This window comes from Astyanax mexicanus, chromosome 23 (genome assembly GCF_023375975.1).
Source record: "Astyanax mexicanus isolate ESR-SI-001 chromosome 23, AstMex3_surface, whole genome shotgun sequence".
Lineage (NCBI taxonomy): Eukaryota > Metazoa > Chordata > Actinopteri > Characiformes > Acestrorhamphidae > Astyanax > Astyanax mexicanus.
The window spans coordinates 28,158,597-28,181,101 of record NC_064430.1 but is presented as its reverse complement, the minus strand read 5'-3'; the positions used below and the strand labels follow the sequence as shown (position 1 = coordinate 28,181,101).

General features: G+C 37.7%; 1 protein-coding gene across 3 annotated transcripts in view; it reads right to left on the bottom strand.

Moving 5' to 3' along the window:
- The window catches only part of mylk3 (myosin light chain kinase 3), a 96,000-nt gene that overhangs the window by 31,895 nt on the left and 41,600 nt on the right, over nt 1–22,505 (bottom strand). For all 3 annotated transcript variants that reach the window (XM_049471294.1, XM_049471293.1, XM_049471292.1), the window contains exons 4-7: nt 20,879–21,603; nt 17,130–17,235; nt 9,264–9,357; nt 1,538–1,647 (exon numbers count right to left, since the gene is read on the bottom strand). In XM_049471294.1, coding sequence (XP_049327251.1) covers nt 1,538–1,647; nt 9,264–9,357; nt 17,130–17,235; nt 20,879–21,603 — 1,035 coding nt within the window. The remainder of the gene's footprint in view (nt 1–1,537; nt 1,648–9,263; nt 9,358–17,129; nt 17,236–20,878; nt 21,604–22,505) is intronic.

The following is a 22,505-nucleotide window of genomic DNA, read 5'->3' as shown; positions in this document are numbered from 1 at the left end:
CAATAGAAATACTTCAAAATGACCTGAAATAAACTCTTTTTACATTGACTTTTATTGAACGTTTGGAACATTTTTTCTCTCTCCTGTAAAGAGCTTTAAAGCTGTTTTGAAGATACCTGTTTTTCATTTGACAGCAATGAAATATACATTATAAATAAATTGTAAAGTGATTCATACTATGAAGAAACACTTAAGAAATCATGTAGTAACTTAAAAGTGTTAAACAAACCAAAATACTCTGTGAAGAAGCATTTAGATGCTGTTATCTGAGGATCTGTGGTTACCTTGTAGTTTCTGAGGCTGGTAACTCTGTACAACAGAATGAACTCTTGCTCTTCCTTTCCTGGGCAGTCCTGATGAGAGCCAGTTTCATCATAACCCTTTTGATGGTCTTTGCGACTGCACTTGAGGATTTTTTTTTTATTGACTCACCTTCATTTTTTCTTAAACTATTTTTCTTTATTTAGTTGAGTAGTTCTTGCTTCTCATAATCTGGATTAGATCATTACTCAAATATTCACTATTCACTGTATACCTGTAACTCTACCTCTTCACTACTTTACTTTAACTGATGCTCTCAAACACTTTATTAAGAGACAAGAAATTCATGTTATTAACTCTTGATGAGTTCAGCACAGCTGTTAACTGAAAGCCTGAATTCCAGGTGACTCTACCTCATAAAACTGACTGAGAAAATCCAGCAGAGGTGTGATAAATCTAAGCATAAGTCTAATCTAAGCAAGAGGTGCTACTTTGAAGAAACACTCTAAAACATATTCTGGTTGGATAAATACTTTTTTTGTTTGCTAAATAATTCCATGTTTTCTTCTTTATAGTTTGGATGACTTTAGTATTAACCTACAATGCAGAACATTTTTAAATAATCAAAAAACACAGATTTTTAGGCTGTTTTACTGTTCATATGCTACATATTGGTTAATAATAATATAATTCTATCTACAAAAAAAAACTATAATATAATCTATATAGGTTCAGGTATCAAATTCTGGTATATTGCTACTTTGGCGGCAGAAAACGCAGGTGCACCACTGACTGATTAAAATCCTGACAACAGTCAACAACCAGACGTCCATACCTATCTTGGCAACACAGATGCACTGTTTTTGCATCCTTTCTGGTTTTCCAAACCATTACTAACCATCCTGACCATCAGTAAATTTTACATTTCATTTGAAGAAAATCAAGGGAGCAGAGTCTGGAGGAAGAGTGGAGAGACACACAGTTCAAACTGCTCGAGGTCTAGTGTGAAGTTTCCACTAATCAGTGATGGTTTGACAAAGAGACATTTCATCTGCTGGTGTTGATCCACTGTGTTTTATTATCAAGTCTAAAGTCAGTGCACTTTTGTTTTCCCACAAAATCTTACAGCACTTCATGAATTTATGGAGATGCAGATTTCATTTTCCAGCAGGACTTGGCACTCTGCCTACAATGCCCAAAGTACCAATTGGTCTTATATAATATTAAATAATAGTAACTTTTCAATAAAAAGATTAAATAAGAAACATGTACGTACTACTCCATGATGAGGGTGAGGTTGGTGCGAGACTCGAACGCGTCGTACAGCTGGATGAGGTTGACGTGGTTGAGCTGATTCATGACCCCAATCTCGTTCTTCACCTCCTCCTGCAGGGGCGGTTTGATGGACGGAGAAAGAGAAAAAGAGAGGGATCAGGAGTCAAAAAACAACGACAAAGGAAATGAATCATCGCATTAAACACAGCGCATCAGTGCTCTTTAACTGCGTAAATCCTATCATCAGCCGCTGATTTCAGCATTGTGTTGCGGGCCGAGCGTCGCGGGGAGGACGGAGGTCAGACGCTGATTCTGGATCTCAGACGGGTTATTTCAGACTGAGAGCTGAGCTGTTAGAAGAGGCTCTGGTGTCGCAGGGAGCAGCAAAAGCCGCAATTTAGACACTTTGGGAGAGATAGAGGCTGACAGCCATGCATGGCCTGTAATTGCCTGTCTCACTTTTTCTGTTTCTGGCTTCGTACCTTCTCAAACCACCCTGTGAATCCTTTCATCTCCCGTGTCTGAGGATCATCGGGGTCATTATTAGGATTCTGTGCCTTTTGTCCATCATAACTTTCATAAAAATATTTTTTTTGGCTATTTATCATAAATATAAGATGATGTCAGACTAGACAGAAATCATATTTTCTAGCTTAAAGACTTAATGTTTTAATATATATTTTCATATTCCTGTCATCAGTGATGTCAGTAATGCGTTACTCTAATCTGACCCTTTTTTTAGTAACAAGTAATCTAACGTGTTACTATTTTCAATCCAGTAATCAGATTAAAGTTACTTAACCAAGTTACTGTGCGTTACTCTCTCTCTCTCTCCACCTCACACACACACACACACACACACACACCGCGCTCCCTTCCCCAACTCCTCCGCTCTGCCCCCTGCCAATCACACGCGTCTCGGACACACAGCGACACAAACGAATCCATGGAGGCAGGTGAGAGAAGCGCGTTTTGTAGCTGGAAATACCGCTACTATTTTGAGTTAGTATCAGCTATTAGGTTCCAATATCAGGGTTCTCTGTACACTCTGTGCTGACAACAAAGTGCCTAGAAGAAATAGACTTTCTGACAAGAGGATTGAGAAGCTTCTGTTAATGAGGTACAACCATTGGTTTACTCACCCCACTCCACTGTTTCACTCTTAACATGTGATTACAAAATAAAACCAGCTCAAAATAATAAAAAAAAAAACACATGATGTCAGCCTAGACCATATACACGGTTCTGTTTTGTAAAACCACTCCTTGCTGCCCTGCAAAGAACAACAGGTTCCATGTTCAGTTTGTTAAAATATATCAGGTCAAGAAAGACTTTCTTCATTTTTTTTTTTTTTTATAAAAACAAGTATTTATGTTAAGTGAAATCAAGAAAGACCATATTTATTTTTTTATAAAAACAACTATTTATGTTATTTATGAGATTTTTTTTTAAATATCTTTAAATGTCTAGAGATACATTGTTGCTGTTAAAAATGCATTTTCCAATAAAGGGAGTATTGGCAAAACTGGTTATAATGTTTATGTTAAGGCGGCGGGAGGTGGTGTCTGCAGCTGCTGAAAGTAACTAATAAAGTAACTTGTAAAGTAACTTAGTTACTTTTAAAATCAAGTAATCCATAAAGTAACTAAGTTACTTTTTAAAGGAGTAATCAGTAATCAGTAATCGGATTACTTTTTCAAAGTAACTATACCATCACTGACTGTCATGCATGCATTCACACTGATATGGCAAGTTGGACAACATGGTGGAAAGGTCCTGCTTAAATCTATCTCTAAGTCATTTGATGTAAAAGTGGCCCTAGTGAAAAACAAAAGAATAAATATTAGATTAAAGTATACTAAGCATCATTATGCTATAGTACTCTAAAGTGTTCTTGTAGCCACTTTATTATTAATCAGTATATTTTATGTGCTTAATATGTGCTTCAATTGAACAACTTTTTTTGTACTTATTTGTATTTATTATACTTTAACTGAATGTAATTAAATTGTGCTAAGTGTATACTAAACTTAACCATACTAAAATAGAACTATTTTAAATATACTTAAATACTGAAGTAACATTTAAACAAGACTAAGACTACTTCATGTATGTAACCCCATATTTTAAATACGCTTACAGTAAAATTATAATACATTTAATTTTTAGAGTTTTATACACTGAGTGTATTAGAAATACTAATACTGAAAATTGATGTATATATGATGAATGATGAATATATTTACATTATTTGAGTACAGATATACTAGTTGCTCCTGTATTTTGTAGGTAGCACACTTATAGTTTGTACACTTCGCCCGGTCAAAATATATTTTAATATACTGTACTACAATTTTTAGCAAGTTACAAATTTACTTTAGAATTTTTTTGAATTAGTAGTAGTAATTAATTTCACTTTCTAAAAAAGTTACATGATACTTTATATTTTAAGTGAATTATTGTAACAGTTGTTTTTAACACACTTGCTAAAAATTTACAAAAGTATATTTGGAAATAAATATTTTAAAAGTATATAGAATTACGTTAAACTAAAAATACACTAGATTGTACTTTTAAAAAAAGTATGATCAAAGTTTACTTTCAAACATTTGATGAAAGCATAATATTAATGCACTTTTAATATATTTTAAGTAAGTATACATACATCTGTTATTAGTATATTTACAGCATACTTAGACATTTCTCAATATGTTTTTTTTTTCACTAGTGCGTGTTTATTTAGAATAAATCTTGTATAAAACGTATTTTTCCACAGTGTTTGAGTGGAATGTAAGCAGTAAACTAAATGCAGGTTATATTGATATTGACCCAGAGACAGAGGCTGGCAGGCCGAGTCGAGGCCTCTAATTGGCTGGCTCATTTTTCCTGGCGTTCACATTTTCTCAAATCGCTCTGGAAATCCTTTTAGCTCCCGTATCTGAGGATGATCAGCGCTGATCAGCGAGGTGGAGCCGGACGGGTGTGTTCTGCTCCTGAGAGCTGTAGATGGTGATGGTGGGGATGAAGAGCAGCTGAGAGATGGACTGATGATCCCGCGGTTCAGCAGTAAAATCCTCATTAGATAATATTAGAGACAGTCACTGAGAGCTGCAGATGTCAGAATCAGATGCTACAGATCTTTGTTTGGGGAAAATTAAACTAAAAGCAGCCTCAGGAAATGAGTGTGTGTGTGTGTGTTGTTTATTCATCCTGTGCTGATGAATAAACAAATGTACTACCACTACCACAAAAAATATGGCTTAATGAAACTCTAAAACGAATATAAACTACTAAAATTAAGTTAAAAAAAAAAACACATTATAAAATAGTGAAAAGACTGTGGGGAAACATCATCTTCCAGGAAGGAATGTGGTCAGAAAAAATCTTGAATGATGGTGATCAGCGATCATTTAAGTGCTTGGTGAAATCATAGAGTAGAAAAACAACACCAGAGCTCAGGGATATGGTCAATAGTAAAAGTAAGAGCTTTTCCACATGCACAATCCAGAAAAATCCAGAAAAATATGGAAATCTATAATGAAATGAATTGAATTCCATAATTAATAAAATCTATATTCACTTTTATCCAGTGCTGATGAAAAAACAAATATACCTCAGCTAAAGACTGAAACTCTAGGCTTTGGGCATGGATTAAAATAAACTACTAAAATCAGGTTAAAACATGTTAAAAACACATTATTAAAAAATGAAAAGACAGTGGGGAAACATCACCTTCCAGGAAGGAATGTCATCAGAAAAAATGTTAAATGATGGTGATCAGCAATCACTTAAAGGTTTGGTGAAATGGAATAGTAGTAAAACAGCACTAGAACTTAGGGATATGGTTAATAGTGAAAGTAATAGCTTTTCCACATGCAAAATTCAGAAAAATACGAAAAAATATGGTAATCTATAATGAAATGAATTAAATCCCATAATTAATCAAACCTGTATTCACTTTCATTCAGTGCTGATGAAAAAACAAATACACCTTAACTAAAGAATGAAACTCTAGGCTTTGTGCATGGATAAAAAAAATACTAAAATCAGGTTAAAACATGTTAAAAACACCTTTTTAAAAAATGAAAAGACAGTGGGAAAACATCATCTTCCAGAAGGGATTTGTGGTCAGAAAAAAATCTTGAATGATCAGTGATCATTTGGCCAAATCAAATGGAAGAAAAAAGGTAGCAGCACTAGAACTTAGGGATATGGTTAATAGTGAAAGTAAGAGCTTTTCCACACGCACAATGTGAAGGGAACTGAATGGATTGGGACTAAACAGCTGTGTAGCCTTAAGAAAACCACTATTCAGTGAGGATAACCAGAAAAGACATTTTCTTTTTTGATAGGGAGCGTAAAGTTTGGACTCTGGAGCAATGGGAGAAGGACATGTGAAGGTCTGATGAGTCCAGATTTATCCAGCTGTTCCAGAGTGATGGAGCATCAGGGTAAGAAGAGGTTCAGCAACAGTATGTGCTGAAAGAATGAGGTCAGCTGACTACCTGAATATACAGAATATATACCAGGTTATTCCATCAATGGAATATTTTTTTCTTCCCTGATGATCACGCCCATATTCCAAGATAAGACAAAGCCAGGATTCATGGGTCTGGAATTGTGAAAGAGTTCAGGGTTCAGGAAGCATGAGATCATCATTTTCACACATGAATTGAGAGAGAGTTCACCACAGAGTCCAGATCTTAACCTCATTGAGAATCTTTGGGATGTGCTGGATGGAGAAGAGCTGCTTTGTGCAGCGGTTGGTCAGACTCTACCATCATCAATGCTGCTGCAAGATCTTGGAGAAAAATTAATCCAGCAACACTGGATTAAAATAAATAAATCTTGTGACATTGCTGAAGATTATTGAAACAATGCCACAGAAAATGTGTGAAGCTGCAATCAAAGCTAAAGACAGACCAAGCAAATATTACAGTGTGTGACCTTTTTTTTGTCCAGGCAATTTATGTATGTACTGTATGTATGTATGTAGGTATGTATGTATGTTATTTATATACATGCATGTGTATGTTCAAGAGAAGATTGAGTGGTTGTATTTCATGCACTTCACTTCTAGCAGGTGTGTGTGTGCTCGTGTGTGTGCGTGTGTGTGTGTGTGTGTATGTGTGTGTGTGTGTGTGTGTGTGTGTGTAGTGCTGTGGGGCAGTATGAGTTCTCATCAGATGTCATAAATAATAAATCTGTTCACAGGAACAGAGCAGGAGATAGACTGTAGCAGACAGACAGAGAGAGAGAGAGAGAGAGAGAGAGAGAGAGAGAGAGAGAGAGAGAGAGAGAGAGAATGACAGGGGGAGAAAGAGGAAAAATAAGAGAGAGAAGATGATAAAGAGAGAGAAAAAGAGGCAGAAAGAGACAGAGAAAGAAAACAAAAATGAGACAGAGAGAGCAAAAGAATAAGAGAGTAGAAGATAAAGAGAGAGAATAAGAGGGAGAGAGAGAGAGAGAAAGAGAACGAGAGGGAGGAAGAAAAAAAGAAAGAATATTAGATAGATAGATAGATAGATAGATAGATAGATAGATAGATAGATAGATAGGGAAAGAGAGAGAAAGAACAAGAGGGAGTAGAAGAAACAGAGATTGTGAAAGAACGAGAACAAGAGGGAGGAAGAGAAAAGAAAGAATATGAGAGAGTAGAAGAGAGAATGAGAGGAAGGGGGAGAGAGAAAGAATAAGAGAGTAAAAGAGAGAGATTAAAAGAGATAGAAAAAGAGAATGAGAGAAAGGAAATTAGAACGACAGGGAGGAAGAGAAAAAGTAAGAATATGAGAGAGTAGGAGAGCGAAGAAGAACGAGAGGGAGGGAGAGAGAGAGATAGAGAGACAAAAAGCTAATGGCATGGAGAGAGAGAGAAAAAAAGAACAAAAGATTAGAAGAGAGATATAAAGAAATAGAGAATGAAAGGGAGGGAGGGAGAGAAAGAAAGAACAAAAGAGAGTAGAAAAAAGAGAGAAATAAATTAGATGAATGGAGAGAGGGAAAGAATAAGAGAGAGTCGAAGAGAGAGAGAGAGAGAGAGAGAGAGAGAGAGAGAATGAAAGGGAGAAAGAAAGAGGAAAAATAAGAGAGAGAAGAGAGAGCGAGAGAGAAAATAAGAGAGAGTAGATGATAAAGAGAGAGAATAAGAGGCAGAAAGAGACAGAGCAAGAAAACAAAAATAAGACAGAGAGAGAGAGCAAAATAATAAGAGAGAGAATAAGAGGGAGAGAGAGAGAAAGAGAACGAGAGGGAGGAAGAAAAAAAGAAAGAATATTAGATAGATAGATAGATAGATAGATAGATAGATAGAGAGGGAAAGAGAGAGAAAGAACAAGAGGGAGTAGAAGAGACAGAGATTGTGAAAGAACGAGAACAAGAGGGAGGAAGAGAAAAAGAAAGACTATGAGAGAGTAGAAGAGAAATTGAGAGGAAGGGGGGGAGAGAAAGAATAAGAGAGTAAAAGAGAGAGATTAAAAGAGATAGAGAAAGAGAATGAGAGAGAGAAAATTAGAACGACAGGGAGAAAGAAAAAAAGAAAGAATATGAGAGAGTAGAAGAGAGAGCGAAGAAGAACGAGAGGGAGGGAGAGAGAGAGATAGAGAGACAAAAAGCTAATGGCATGGAGAGAGAGAGAAAAAAAGAACAAAAGATTAGAAGAGAGATATAAAGAAATAGAGAATGAAAGGGAGGGAGAGAAAGAAAGAAAGAACAAAAGAGAGTAGAAGAAAGAGAGAAATTAATGAGAGGAAGAGAGAGAGGGAAAGAATAAAAGAGAGTAGAAGAGAGAGAGCGAAAAAGAACGAAAGGGAGGAAGAGAGAGAGAAAAAGAAAGAATTAAAGAGAGTAGAAGAGAGAATGAGAGTAAGGGAGAGAGAAAGAATAGAGAGTAAAAGAGAGAGAGTAAGAGAGATAGAGAGAGAATGAGAGAGAGAAAATTAGACGACAGGGAGGAAGAGAAAAATAAATAATATGAGAGAGTAGAAGAGAGAAAGAGAAGAAGAACGAGAGGGAGGGAGAGAGAGATAGAGAAACAAAAAAGCTAATGGCAGGGAGAGAAAGAAAAAAAGAACAAAAGAGAGTTGAAGAAAGAGAGAAATTAATGAGAGGAAGGGAGAGAGGGAAAGAATAAGAGGGAGTAGAAGAGACAGAGATTGTGAAAGAAAGAGAACAAGAGGGAGGAAGAGAAAGAATATGAGAGAGTAGAAGAGAGAATGAGAGGGAGGGAGATAGAGAAAGAATAAGAGAATAAAAGAGAGAGAGTAAGAGAGAATGAGAGAGAGAGAGAAAATTAGAACGACAGGGAGGAAGAGAAAAATAAAAGAATATGAGAGAGTAGAAGAGAGAGAGAGCGAAGAAGAATGAGAGGGAGGGAGAGAGAGAGAAAAAAGGGACAAAAGATTAGAAGAGAGACATAAGGAAATAGAGAATGAAAGGGAGGGAGGGAGAGAAAGAAAAAAAGAACAAAAGAGAGTAGAAAAAAGAGAGAAATTAATGAGAGAAAGGGAGAGAGGGAAAGAATAAGAGAGAGTAGAAGAGAGAGAGTGAAAAAAAAACAATAGGGAGGAAGAGAGAGAGAAAAACAAAGAATTAAAGAGAGTAGAAAAGAGAGAGAAAGAGAGAGAGTGTTTGATAGTAATTGAAGTGTGTGGGAGAACAGAGGGGTTATTACTGCTGCTGTTTTTTTGTTGTTTTTGTTGTTTTTGTTGTTCTGGTTGTTTTCTACTCACCTTCTCCTTCAGTCCTTTCACTTTGATGATCTTGGCGGCGAGGGTTAACCCCGAGGAGAGTTCTGCACACTTATGCACCTGCCCAAACCGACCCCTGCAGAAATATCAACACTTACACCAGCAGCTGATACAGTGGGGTGTGGTCTTAGTACTGCAAAATAGTAGCAGACTATTATTGAGTATAAGAATGAACGATAAAAAGTTTTGGTAACACTTTACATTAAATGTTTACTAACTAAACACATTGGCTACCATGAATAAGACATGAGATAATACATTAACAATGCTTAGGTAATGTTAATTAAACACAGAACAAAAGCATTAATTAATGCTATTTTCACATTAACTACATTACATTACATTACATTACATTACATTTGGCAGACGCTTTTGTCCAAAGCGACTTACAATAGTCAAGTACAATGTAAAATAAGTTTAAAGGAAAAACATCTTTGGATAGGGATAAAAGGAGGACAAAGGGGAATAATAGGATAGAGGAGTGAAGGAGAGGAAGAAGGAAATGAGGTTAGAAGTAGTTAGTGTGTTAGAGGTGTTAGGAGAGTAAGTGCTCTTTGAAGAGCTCTGTCTTCAGGAGTTTATTAAAGATAGTGAGAGATTCTCCTGATCTGGTAGTGGAAGGTAGTTAGTTAGAGGTGTTAGGAGAGTAAGTGCTCTTTGAAGAGCTCTGTCTTCAGGAGTTTATTAAAGATAGTGAGAGATTCTCCTGATCTGGTAGTGGAAGGTAGTTAGTTAGAGGTGTTAGGAGAGTAAGTGCTCTTTGAAGAGCTCTGTCTTCAGGAGTTTATTAAAGATAGTGAGAGATTCTCCTGATCTGGTAGTGGAAGGTAGTTAGTTAGAGGTGTTAGGAGAGTAAGTGCTCTTTGAAGAGCTCTGTCTTCAGGAGTTTATTAAAGATAGTGATAGATTCTCCTGATCTGGTAGTAGAAGGTAGTTTGTTCCACCATTGGGGAACTCTGTATGAGAACAGTCTGGATTGCTTTGTGTGAATGTTTGTTTGGCAAAGCGAGGCGACGTTTATTGGAGGAGCGCAGCGGCCGGGAGGTAGCGTAATAACTAAAGTAAAGCAAAGAAGGAAAGCATTTGTTAAGATGAACAATTAATCATACACTTCATTAATAATGTTAACTAATGTTCGCTAAACAAGTAACAACTGCTCTTCTTGTCATCTGCTTATGTGCTGCAGCTATGCATACAGTCATTGTTAAATATGTATTAATTAAATATTAGTTATAAATATATTTGGCTGTGATAACACTTATGCAGTGGTAGCCAGTTACTTATTTTATTTACTGATGTCCGTTAACGAATATAATATTTTATATTTTACATTTTTACTTCTAATGGATATATATCTGTACATGGAATAGAATTATTTTAATTTCACTTTACATCTGGTATATATTTATGTGCTTAGTGTTTAAAAGATGTTAATAATGCTTTAAAAAGGCAATTATTGGTTAATCATGGTTTATAGTTACAATTTCTACATATACGTTGAATTCCAACAAACACTTACACAAATATATGATGAAATGAAGCATAAGCAGCATCCAGAATTATATTTACTTAAATATAAATATTTAACCATTACCGTATGCATAACTGCAGTACACAAGCAAATGACAAGAAGATTAACTAAAAGTAAAGTATATGATAATAATGTAAATGATTTATTGTTCATCTTAACAAATGATTCACTTGTGATGTGAAAGCAACATTAATTAATGCTGTTTTTCTGTGTTTAATTAACATTACCTAAGCATTGTTAATGTATTACATCATGTCTTATTCATGCAAACTAATGAATTAATTCATATTAGTTAGTCAACACTTAATGTAAAGTGTTACCAATTTTTTTTCCTCCTCTTCTATAGAAATATAAGCATAATTGTCCGCTATGTTGTCAAGTTTGCAACCAGAATCTGTGCATTTGATAAAACAGGCCCTTTCTCCCAGACTAAGTGTCTCAGACTGCCTTCATTGAGTTTACAGTGCAAGCTAAAGGACCAGAAGCAGATTGGTTATGTCCAGTAAGTGTAATGTTCCAGCAGTAAAAGTGCAGTTTATGCTATTAATTTCCAAACCACTTATATTTCCATCAAATTACAGCAAAGAAGATAAATAATGTAAAATACAAATACTAGCTACGGAGTCCAGCACGTCAATACTAATGTTAGCTGACTGGCTAATAGCTAATTAGGTAGATACAAAGGATATTTCACATTAACTTTTAACAATACTTATTAACTATAAAGAAGAGTGTTTTGAGAAAAGGTACTTGCAGAACCTTATGTATGTATAATTAGGCCTGTAATCAAAACTAGGGGCCCTATTTTAGCGATGAGCTATTTGTAGATGAGCTGAAAACTTGATTTAATGCATGTCAGAGTGTCTTTGCTATCGCAACGACGGGGAAAGTATACTGTGTGCAACTCTAAAGGGTACAAAAGGTTGCATGTACTAATTCTCTAAATTAATCTTGGGTGTGTTTTGAGTGTAATATCCAATAAACCAATGATCACGTGCCATTGCCTTTAAGAGTCAGCTGTGCTCTGACTGCAATAGCGTATTGTTATTTTAATTGCGCAGCTACCTGGAGGTGTCCAATGCTTCTCAGCAGAGGAAACTGACCTGCTCATTCACGCTCTTTCATTATAGTTAATTGTTGATGTTAAAGTTTGCATAGCTGCCAACAGGCATGCACTGCCAAGATAGTAATGGACGTCTGACTGTTGATTGTCTGTCTAGGTTGTATTTAGTCAGTGGCGCACCTGTGTTTTCTGTTGCCAAGGTAGCAATACACCAAAAAGCTTACCTGAAAATTTACAGACTACTACGCCCATCAGTGTAGATATATTCACACACACTGTTGCTTTATTTAAACGAAACAGGTGGAAGGCATGAAAATAGATAGACTGTTGGAGAGGTGTAAGATGCCTTTTTTTACAATAAGTATCGCGATGAACTTTCCACAGTGTGTAAGACAGGTGATCTGGAATCGTATGAAATGCTCCTTTATTTTGTTTATTGTTGATGTAAAAGCTTGCAGAGCTGCCAACAGGCATCCACTGCCAAGATAGCAATGATTGGACTGTTGATGTCTGTCTAGGTTGTATTCAGTCAGTGGCGTGGCTGTGTTTTCGGTTGCCAAGATAGCAATACACCAAAAATGTACCTGAACACACCTCATTTCTAGACTACTACGCCTATTGGTGTAGATATATTCACACACACTGTTACTTTATTTAAATGAAGCAGGTGAAAGGCATGAAAATAGATAAATGAAACTGTTGGAGGGGTGTTAGATACCTTTTTTGCAATAAGCATCACAATGAACTTTCCACAGGATGTAAGACAGGTGATCTGGAATCGTACGAAACACTTGTTTATTTTGTTTATTGTTGATGTAAAATTTTACATAGCTGCCAACAGGCATCAACTGCCAAGATAGCAATGAACGTCTGATTATTGACGTCTGTCTAGGTTGTATTTAGTCAGTGGCGCACCTGTGTTTTTCATTGCCAAGATAGCAATACACCAGAAATTTACCTGAACACACCTCATTTCCAGACTACTTTATTTAAACAAAACAGGTGGAAGGCATGAAAATAGATAGACTGTTGTTTATTTTGTTTAATGTTGATGTAAAAGTTTGCATAGCTGCCAACAGGCATCAACTACCAAGATAGCAATGAACGACTGACTGTTGATTGTCTGTCAAGGTTGCGTTCAGTCAGTGGTGCACCTGTGTTTTTCATTGCCAAGATAGCAATACACCAGAAATGTACCTGAACACACCTCATTTCCAGACTACTACGCCCGTCGGTGTAGATATATTCACACACACTGTTACTTTATTTAAACGAAACAGGTGGAAGGCATGAAAATAGATAGACTGTTGGAGGGGTGTAAGATACCTTTTTTGCAATAAGCAGGATCATGATGCATGACTTTAGATTTATTGGTCATCTCCACCAAGACAAAAGCATGACTCCATGACAGTTTCATGACAGACTACCCACCGAGTTTTATTCCTGTCAGCTGATTCCTTCTGGATGCAGCTATTTTTTGAGTACAACTCTGTTTTAAAAAAGGCAATCCCTCCCTAAATATCCCTCCTGTGACACGCACTGTGAGTGTGTTCTCCAGCTGAAGCACTGAGGGTTTTTCCTCTTCACGTAAGTCAGGTAGATCATCTGTCGCTCAGACTCAGGCCGACGCAGGCAGACCTGCTCAACACTCGCCCGAAATAAACTCTGCCCATGACGAGTCAATAACAAGCCTGTGCTTATTCGTGCTCCATGGGGGTGGGTATCAGGGGGGGCTGTGTTTGTGTATGTGCCAGTTGTTCAGCTTCAACAACAGTACACGCTATCAGCCCGTCCTACATGCTATCAGACCCCCTGCCCCCCCACATCCCAAACTCTCCACCCAGGACATCGTCACCTCCCCAACCCCCCCTCGACCCTAGCCGCTGCCTGTACGTGTATCTCTGAGTTAGCCTTATCTGCATTGTTGTTTTCAGAGGACACAACTGGGTAAATGCCAAGCTGACAGTGTTCTGATAGCACTAGACTATAATTACCAGCTGGAGAGTCTTTATCACGAGCGGGGGGGCCGGAGGGGCGTTTCAGCTGATGCACTCGACCTAGCCTGAGACACGTAATCAGGCGTGCCATCTCTCATACAGTATACTCGGTACATAAACTGAAGTGTTAAAATAAAGCTGTTTCCACTGACTGTTTTGTTTCACTAATTTGCTTCATTTGGGTCATTGAACTGAACGTATGAAGGTCTGAAGCAAGTTAAGCTAAAAGTAAAAAGACATTTTTGTTAACTGAAATAAATTAAACGTACTTATGGTAACTATGGGGGTTTTTACACCTGTATTTTATTTCTATGGACCGAAACAGTTGATGAGTTTGTTTATTTGGAGAGTTTTCTCTCTCTGTTTGGTTTGGTTTCAAACAGGCACAAATCTAAATGCACCAAAATAAAAATGGGCGCCAATGAACCATGCAAGAACATTGTCTCTTCTGATTGGTCAGAGCTGTCTGGTGCAGGAGCAAGAAAGTAAATATAGCAAAAAAAAGATTCTGTGTTCCAAATTTGCTGAAAATTTGCCACTGCGCTTTAATACACAATGTTTTTAATGGAACATGCAGCACAGAGGTTTTACTGCTCAGAGTCATGTGACTGTGAGCAGTGAACGTCAAGACATCAAACCAAGCTGAGCTGCATGAATTTTTGCCCCAGGAGTAAAGGCATAAAGTTATCCAAAAGCAGTGTGTAAGACTGGTGGAGGAGAACATGATGCCAAGATGCATGAAAACTGTGATTAAAAATCAGGGTTATTCCACCAAATATTGATTTCTGAACTCTTAAAACTTTATAAATATGAACTTATTTGCATTATTTGAGGTCTGAAAGCTCTGCATATTTTTTGTTATTTCAGCCATTTCTCATTTCTGCAAATAAATTCTCTAAATGACAATATTTTTATGTGGAATTTGGGAGAAATGTTGTCGGTAGTTTATAGAATAAAACAATAAAACAATGTTTATTTTACTTAAACATAAACCTATAAATAGCAAAATCAGAGAAACTGATTCAAAAACTGAAAAAAAAATTCAGAGCTGTATGTAAATCAAGACGTACATGCTTACACTAAGCAAAAAAAGTATCTGTTAATGGGGTAAGATTTCTAAAAGTCTTAAACTGAGCGTAGTAAGACTTAAAACAAGCAAAAATCACTGATTCTGGTCATGGTGTTTCTGGAGCCTACATGGAATCACTGGGTGTAAAGGCAGGAAAACACTCTTTATTAGAATTAAAAGCTCTATTTCTGAAATAATGTAATTTACAATTTCTATGCTGGCTCACAAAGCAGGTTCTAAATTAGATTATTAGTATGATATCATGCATTTAATTATTAACACATCGATATCTGTTGACTTTCATTAAGGACTCATATAAACACTACAATCACAGTTATAAAACACAGTGGCATGCTGATTGATCACCAACACGCTGCCATTATGAATAGGTCTTCAGTACCGTGCCAAATATTCCGCATGGTGTAACACGGTCATTAGACCGCTGTATCCAACAATAGTACTCTGAAATAGGTTCCTGCAGTGTGGATGAAAAGGGCAAAGATACCCCCTATACCATAGTTCAGCTATTAATACACACACACACACACACCACAAATTCTCCCAGTTTAAATCTAGTCTTCTGCGTCCAGCTAACTTCAGAGTCATTATTTTAACTGTACAATAACAAAAACTGTTTTCTACAGATGGGGAATATCAACCAGTTTTCAAATTAAACTGTAGAAATTGTATTTATTCTCAGTGTTCTACAGTAAACTCAAATAATTATTTAGTCACTCAATACTTAAAATACTTAAAATCAATTTAACCTTGAAGAAAAAATTCTGGATTTTGTAGACCATTCATTTTTATACATTTATTTTCAAGACAAGAAAACTGCTCATGCCTTTAATGTAGTCGGGTACAGCCGTTATTTGTGTAAATCATGCTCTCTCAGACTCTGGCTACTGATGGTGAACTGGCAATTCTTACATCATAGTGGCAGGGTCTTAGGGCCCTTTCACACCAGAACTATTTGGTTTGGTTAAAACAGACTCTGGTTTGTTTGTACCCTTAGTTCGGTTTGATTGAGCAGGTGTCAAAACAGTAATTACACTCAGATGTGAATCAAAACAACTAGATGAGGTGGTCTCAGTTCGGTCCCAAATTAACTCTGGAGCTGTTCGCTTGTGGTGAGAATATGATCCAGTCTAGATCAGACCCAGCTATTAAAAATAAATTCCTTTTAATTTAGATAAACTGCTGGTAAGGCACAGTTTAATCTAATATATATATATATATATATTGTGGTAGGCCCCTGGGTAGGGGGGCGTGACCACTGTGACCCGGAAGGAGGAAGCACACAGAGAACACAGACACGGGGAGTAAATGAACTCAAAACGTACCTTTTATTTGGCTTTTAAACGCCCTCCACCACACCCAAAAACAACTTAAAACATAATTATGGCCCTATGGGGCTCTAGAGTCTGTATAATGAACTTCTCTTCTTTTTAGAGTCCCGTGCAGCCTCAGCCCTCAGCTCCCCAGTCAAGAGTCCTTCCAATGATGGCTGAGGCTGAGTATATATGCCTGTCTCAACTGGCAGCTCAATCAGCCCTCATGCGGGCCAGCTGAGACAGGCATGGCTTTGCGCTCTGGCGTGGGGCGGACCCACAACTCCCCCGCCTCCTCACGCCACAATATATATATATATATATATATATATATATATATATATAAGCCAGATAATGCTAATTACCACAGCTATGAACAAAACTGTCTCTGCTACTCAGCATTCATTGCTCAGATTTTAGCATTTTTAGCATGCTGTGTTAAAGCTGCTTCACACTGCACAGATATACTCGCTGGAACACAGAATCTTCTCACTATATTTACTGTACTTTCTTGCTCCCGCGTCAGACAGCTCTGACCAATCAGAGGAGACAATATGCTCGTGTGGTTTATAAGTCGCAATTTGGTGCGTTTCGGTTTGTGCCTGTGTGAAACCAAACCAAACAGAGGGAGAAATGCATCAAGTAAATGATCTTATCAACTGATTTGGCCCATAGAAACCAACTACAGGTGTGAAAATGCCCTCAACTGGATCACAATATACAGTATAGACTACATTTAATAATTTTTTGCAGTCAATAAAAATGCCCCAATGTCCTGCAAAGAAGCAAAAGTAGCAGAAAAAACAAACACAGTCTATCCAAAGACCACAGTGAGGAACACTGTTCTCTCCACTCACCCTCCCAGCAGCTGGTTAGGCTTGACCTCGTAATAGGAGCCCATGGGAACCTGCTTGGCGCTGACGATGCGGTGCTCGAATGGTGCCGGACAGGGCGGGCAGTCGTCTGGAAAACAGAGCAGAGTGCGGGGGAAACCTGGTTAGTGGGTGACGCCCCCCAGCAGGTGAAATAGCTGCTGAAAGTGGGGCTGAAGGTAATGACATGCAGCAGTTTTCACATTAAAGTCAGGAACTCTGACAGATTGTGAAAGCGGTGGCGAGTGCAATCAGCAGCGCTAACTGAGAAGCTGTGAAGATCCAGCCAGCGCTCGGACCGGACAGCTGCTCGCACGGGTTCGCCAAGTTATTCAGATCATCTTTGTTACAGGTTTAGATCCGGCGGGACTCGTGTCAGCATGAGCCTGACATATAATTCCCACAATTCCTTTATTATTTCATTGGTGTAAAGCAGGGGTTGTTATTTACTGAATCAAATCGATTTGATTCAGGGTACCGCAAGCTTGAAATTAGTAATTGGTCAAGTTTTCTTTCCACTTATTTAAACAGACTCTTCTATCTCAATCTCCCTTCAGGTTCACACATGTGAGATGTTGCTCTGCAAGTCCAGGCTGTATTTTTAGAAGAGTTTTTTAGAAGGTTTATTATAAAGTTGTGATGCAAAACGCCCACTTCTAGACACTTTTAAAAATGTAATATACATTTTTTGGTAACACTTTATAATAACGTTCATTAATATATCATTAACTGATAATTAATTACTGTTATTTTTCACATTTCACATTTTTAATATGAATATCCATGGTGATCAATAAGTGTCATGTTTGAGCATTTGTTAATATGACAAAAATTCTGATGAACTATTGCTTTGTCTACTGATCATTAGGTAAAAATATATAAATGAAAGTTATTATAAAGTGTTTCCCATTTTTTTATACATTTTTATTTATTTTTATTTTTTTATGTTTTACTATTTCTACTTTTTATTTATTGAATTTTTGTATATACACAATCATCCCACACCATTCTCTCATTAATTTCCTTATTCGTTGGGTTAAGTGGGCTGCTTCTTCAGCACTATAATGTTCCTTTTGGGGATCGGGGCATTGGGCTGTTACCCATTGGGGTAGAGGGAAGAAAGGGTAGAGGAGGGGGTTAATGTGAGAGGGGTGGGGAGGAGGTGGGGAGGGGCTTAATGGATTTAAAGTGGGGGAAACATAATAAAAAAGTTGGGAAGGACGAGAGACGAGGGGAGAATAAGGGTGGATTTGAGGGAGGAAGGAAGAAGAAGAAGGAAAAGTGAACACAAAAAATATTAAATTTCAGGCTGGATCCCTGTGTATTTGTTTTTTTACATTTGTTTCGTCTATTGTTTCTGTGCTTTTATACTGGATATTGTTAATGCTTTTTTTCACTCATTGGATTCATCCTGTTTCTCCACCTAAATGTTTTATTATTGTTGTTTTTTTTGTCCTCTTCTCTCACTCCCTCAATAAAATATATTATATAAAAAAATAGAATATAAGAAGAATGCAAGGAAATATGATGAAAAGTTCTTGGAATATGGATTTTCGCAGCCCTGACACAGCCCTAAAACAGAGGTTCACACAATGCTCTCTGCCTGATTTCTGGATTTCAATGGAGTTGAACTGTTTGCAAAATTTTCTGGAGCCTACAAGGAGGTCGCACAGTTAAAAAGGTAAAAAAAAAAAACCCTGCTGGACTCCATTGGGAATGGTGGTTCTATTCGTCAATGGCTTTTTTTCCACGGCAAGGTCCAAAGACATTCTGTAGCTTTCCACACTGCTGCGGCCCCATAAGACTGGTTATTTACCTGTCTGTCTCCTTGTCTGTCTGTCTGTCTGTCTATTAGCACACTGGGGACAGCCCTGTCTATACAGGGCTTCCATGATGCACACTAAGAAAAGTAAGTACAGATTTGTACTTAAAAGAGTACAAAGCTTGTCGCTGGGGCTGTACCTTATACTGAGGTACAAAAAAGTACCTTTAAGTGAAAGTCCTTTTTTGTACCCATGGTTTTCGTGGCAGTAAAGATTATAAAGATTATAAACATTATCATCAACTAAATATGGCTCAAAAACCTGATGATCCTGATGTACCTTTTGGCTGGTTAAATGGTACAAATTTGTACTTATTGCTGTTAGAAATTACTTTGTACTTCAGAGGGAACAAATCTGACCCTGTAAAGACCAATATTGTACCTTTGAGGGTACAATTATGAAGAGTGTACATTTGAGTACAAAAAAGTACTCATATCGTACCTCTGTTTTTTAGAGTGTGCTATTGATTCATTTTGGTCTTATCCAATCTAATAACTGCAGCTTTAATACCAGCTACAGGCCTTGTTTCACATCCCTACTACAGCAATAGCATGCTGACTATGTACCTTGTCCTTCATGCACTGGAAAAAAAATGTTCCCTGAAAATTCTATACAAATTAATAGCAAAAAAGTTGCAATTGAAGAAATGCAAAATTACATTATTTCACTATGAGGAAAGATTACAGCATATTACTGTAATTACAGTGTTGGCATGAATAAATACTTTACAATAACATGTCAATGGTCTTTATAGTAATATAAAATACTGCCATTGTCATTACTGGAGGCAGAGAGACTGTAAAGTCACTGCTTTGCAGTAGAGAAAACGGTAACTTCCCCTTATATCCTACAACATTAATTGGCCAGCCAGTCAATCATTTTATAAATAATTATAACTAAATACCCAAGGAAAGGTAGCCTCAGTAGGCCAAATTCCACTCTATTGGGGAGTTAGGGGTGGGGGACACGTCCACTATGCAAATGCAGGATTTGGGGAGCCAATAGGAAAGAGGTAACATTTGTGTGAAATTTAGATTTTTTAGTGGGTTCTAGATGTTCAACTGAGGTAATATTTACCTAAAATCTGGAGTAAATTCTACCCAAACAAAGTGAGATTACCTTGTCGGTTCAAATGTGTTGAGTATATTCTTTATATCACTTTTTTCAGTCTATATTTGTGTAAAACTTAGGAAACTCCAGCATGTGATAGATTTGATGTGTTTTTTTGTCTGGTGTTTAGTCTCATAATTGTTTTAGGGTATCCCAGAATGCATTATGTTCCATAGTTTCACAATGGAATATCATTAAACAGTTATTTACTCTATTATTTTAGCATGTTGGCGACTGGTCTCATGCAACATTGGTATACTGATGCATTATTAAATCACTGGCTACAGAGCTCATGTCACATCCTTACTGCAGCATTAGTACTCTGGCAACCACCCACATCCAACATCAACCCATCAAATCTAAAATGAGCTAGTCCTCCACGGACCAAGATACAGTCTTTTACACTTTTTTACCTCTGAAAATATAAAGACCCTGGATCCTGTGGCACAGGGTAATGCAAATATTGACCCAATTAATGGATCGCCATGTCAATAACTCCTTTTGTTCAATACATCTATGCCCCATATGTAGTTAGCTAACCTTGCTATAAAAACCCGGGTCAGGCTGTTTTATAAGTGTTCCATTCTAGACTGAATCAATGCATATACATTTGGCTATGCAGTGGAAAAGCAGCCATTGTTTTTCACCAGAGATTACACTATATAATCTATGAGTATGTGAGCAAAATTCAATATAAAAGTGTATAGAGATTTGTGGACAGTGTATTATTGATTTTGTCAGATTACGTGATTTGGGTTAGTTCAAAAACATTAAAAAAGCCTTTGGTCTTTGGTGACATACCAATAATCAGAGCATGCAACACTTTCACCCCAGCCAATGGTGGTAGACTCCCTCCAGTCAGTGGTCCTAGACTCCCTCCAGTCAGTGGTTCTAGATTCCCTTCAGTCACGTGTTCTGGAATTGAGTCAATCTGTACTAAAGGGCTCGCCGCTGCCAGTGGTTTTGGACTTGTCCCATTTTGTGGTGCTGGACTGGTTCTACTCTTTGAGGCTGGACTTGTTGCACTCTTCACTGTTAGACTTTTCCCACTCTTTGTTACAGTCTGTGGGGCGGGGCTTGTCCCGTTTAGTGGTTCTGGACTTGTTCCACTCTGGGGTACAGGACTCGTCCTGCTCTTTGGTGCAGAACTTGTTGCACTCTGTGTTTCTGGACTCTGAGGTTCAGTAGAGTCTGGTTTTTCCTGGGGTGTGACAGGTTTTCCCAGAAGCGTGTCAGTGTTCTCCGCGTTCGTTTCCCGGGTGACCGGTTCGGATTCTGGCTCGCTCTCAGCACCTTCTGGCCGTGGAGTTGCCAGAGCAACTGCCTCCTCCTTCTGCCACAAGCTAGGCTCCAAGTTCTCTTTGATAGGCGTGAGCTGTTGGGCGTCTGGCCATTGCTCCTCAGGGACGTCCTCCTTCCTTTGCTCCTCTTCCAGCTCCGGTTGCGGCTCCGGCTCTGGTTGAGCAGAACAGTCCAGAGAGGGTTGCTCCGAAGCTGTGGAAACTTCTGCTGTCTGCTCATCATTCCTGTGAAAGGATTGCCAGAAACATATCAGTCAAATCAGCAGTTTATAGCAGAAATAATAACTTCCATCATCATCTTCCAACACAGCCCTTGTCAGATAAAACTAATTATGTTCATATTGCTAATTAACTTAAAACTAGTTACTTAAAGTTAGTAGATATCAAAGCATTCCTCAGAGACTTCCAGAACATTTATTGTAGGCATAGAGCAGGGGTGTCCAAACTTTTTTTGTTGGGGGCCAGAAGGAGAAATATATTTGAAGTCACGGGCCACAGACTCTGTAATAAACAAATAATGAAATATACCACTTTAAATAATACATTTTTCCTGATTATTTCATTTACACACCATTTTACTTGACTTACTATCTTTATCTTTGACAGTGTTGTGTAAACTAAGATTTTTCAAATTGATGTTTAATTTCATGATGTCTCTTAATATTAAACTCTAAATTACGGCCCGTTTTTCTGCGCTAGAAATGCGCACCCTCTCCGCTTTTAGACTCTTTGCCCTGTTTTTCTGCGCTAGAAATGCGCACCCTCTCCGCTTTTAGACTCTTTTGCCCTGTTTTTCTGCGCTGAAATGCGCACTCTCTCCCCTTTTAGACTCTTTGGTCCGTTTTTCTGAGCTAGAAATGCGCACCCTCTCCGCTTTTAGACTCTTTGCCCCTTTTTTCCGCACTAGAAATACGCACCCTCTCCGACTCTTTGGCCCGTTTCTGACACCTGCTTAACAGCGGGCCAACTTTCATTCTATTTCTGAAATTCCTTGCGGGGTGCTCCAAAAAAGGAAACAGGCCGCAAATGGCCCACGGGGCGTAGTTTGGACACCCCTGGCATAGAGTGTTGCTAAAAAGTTGGGTTAGAGACAAAAATATGCACCCTCTAGAGCAGATAACTTCTAA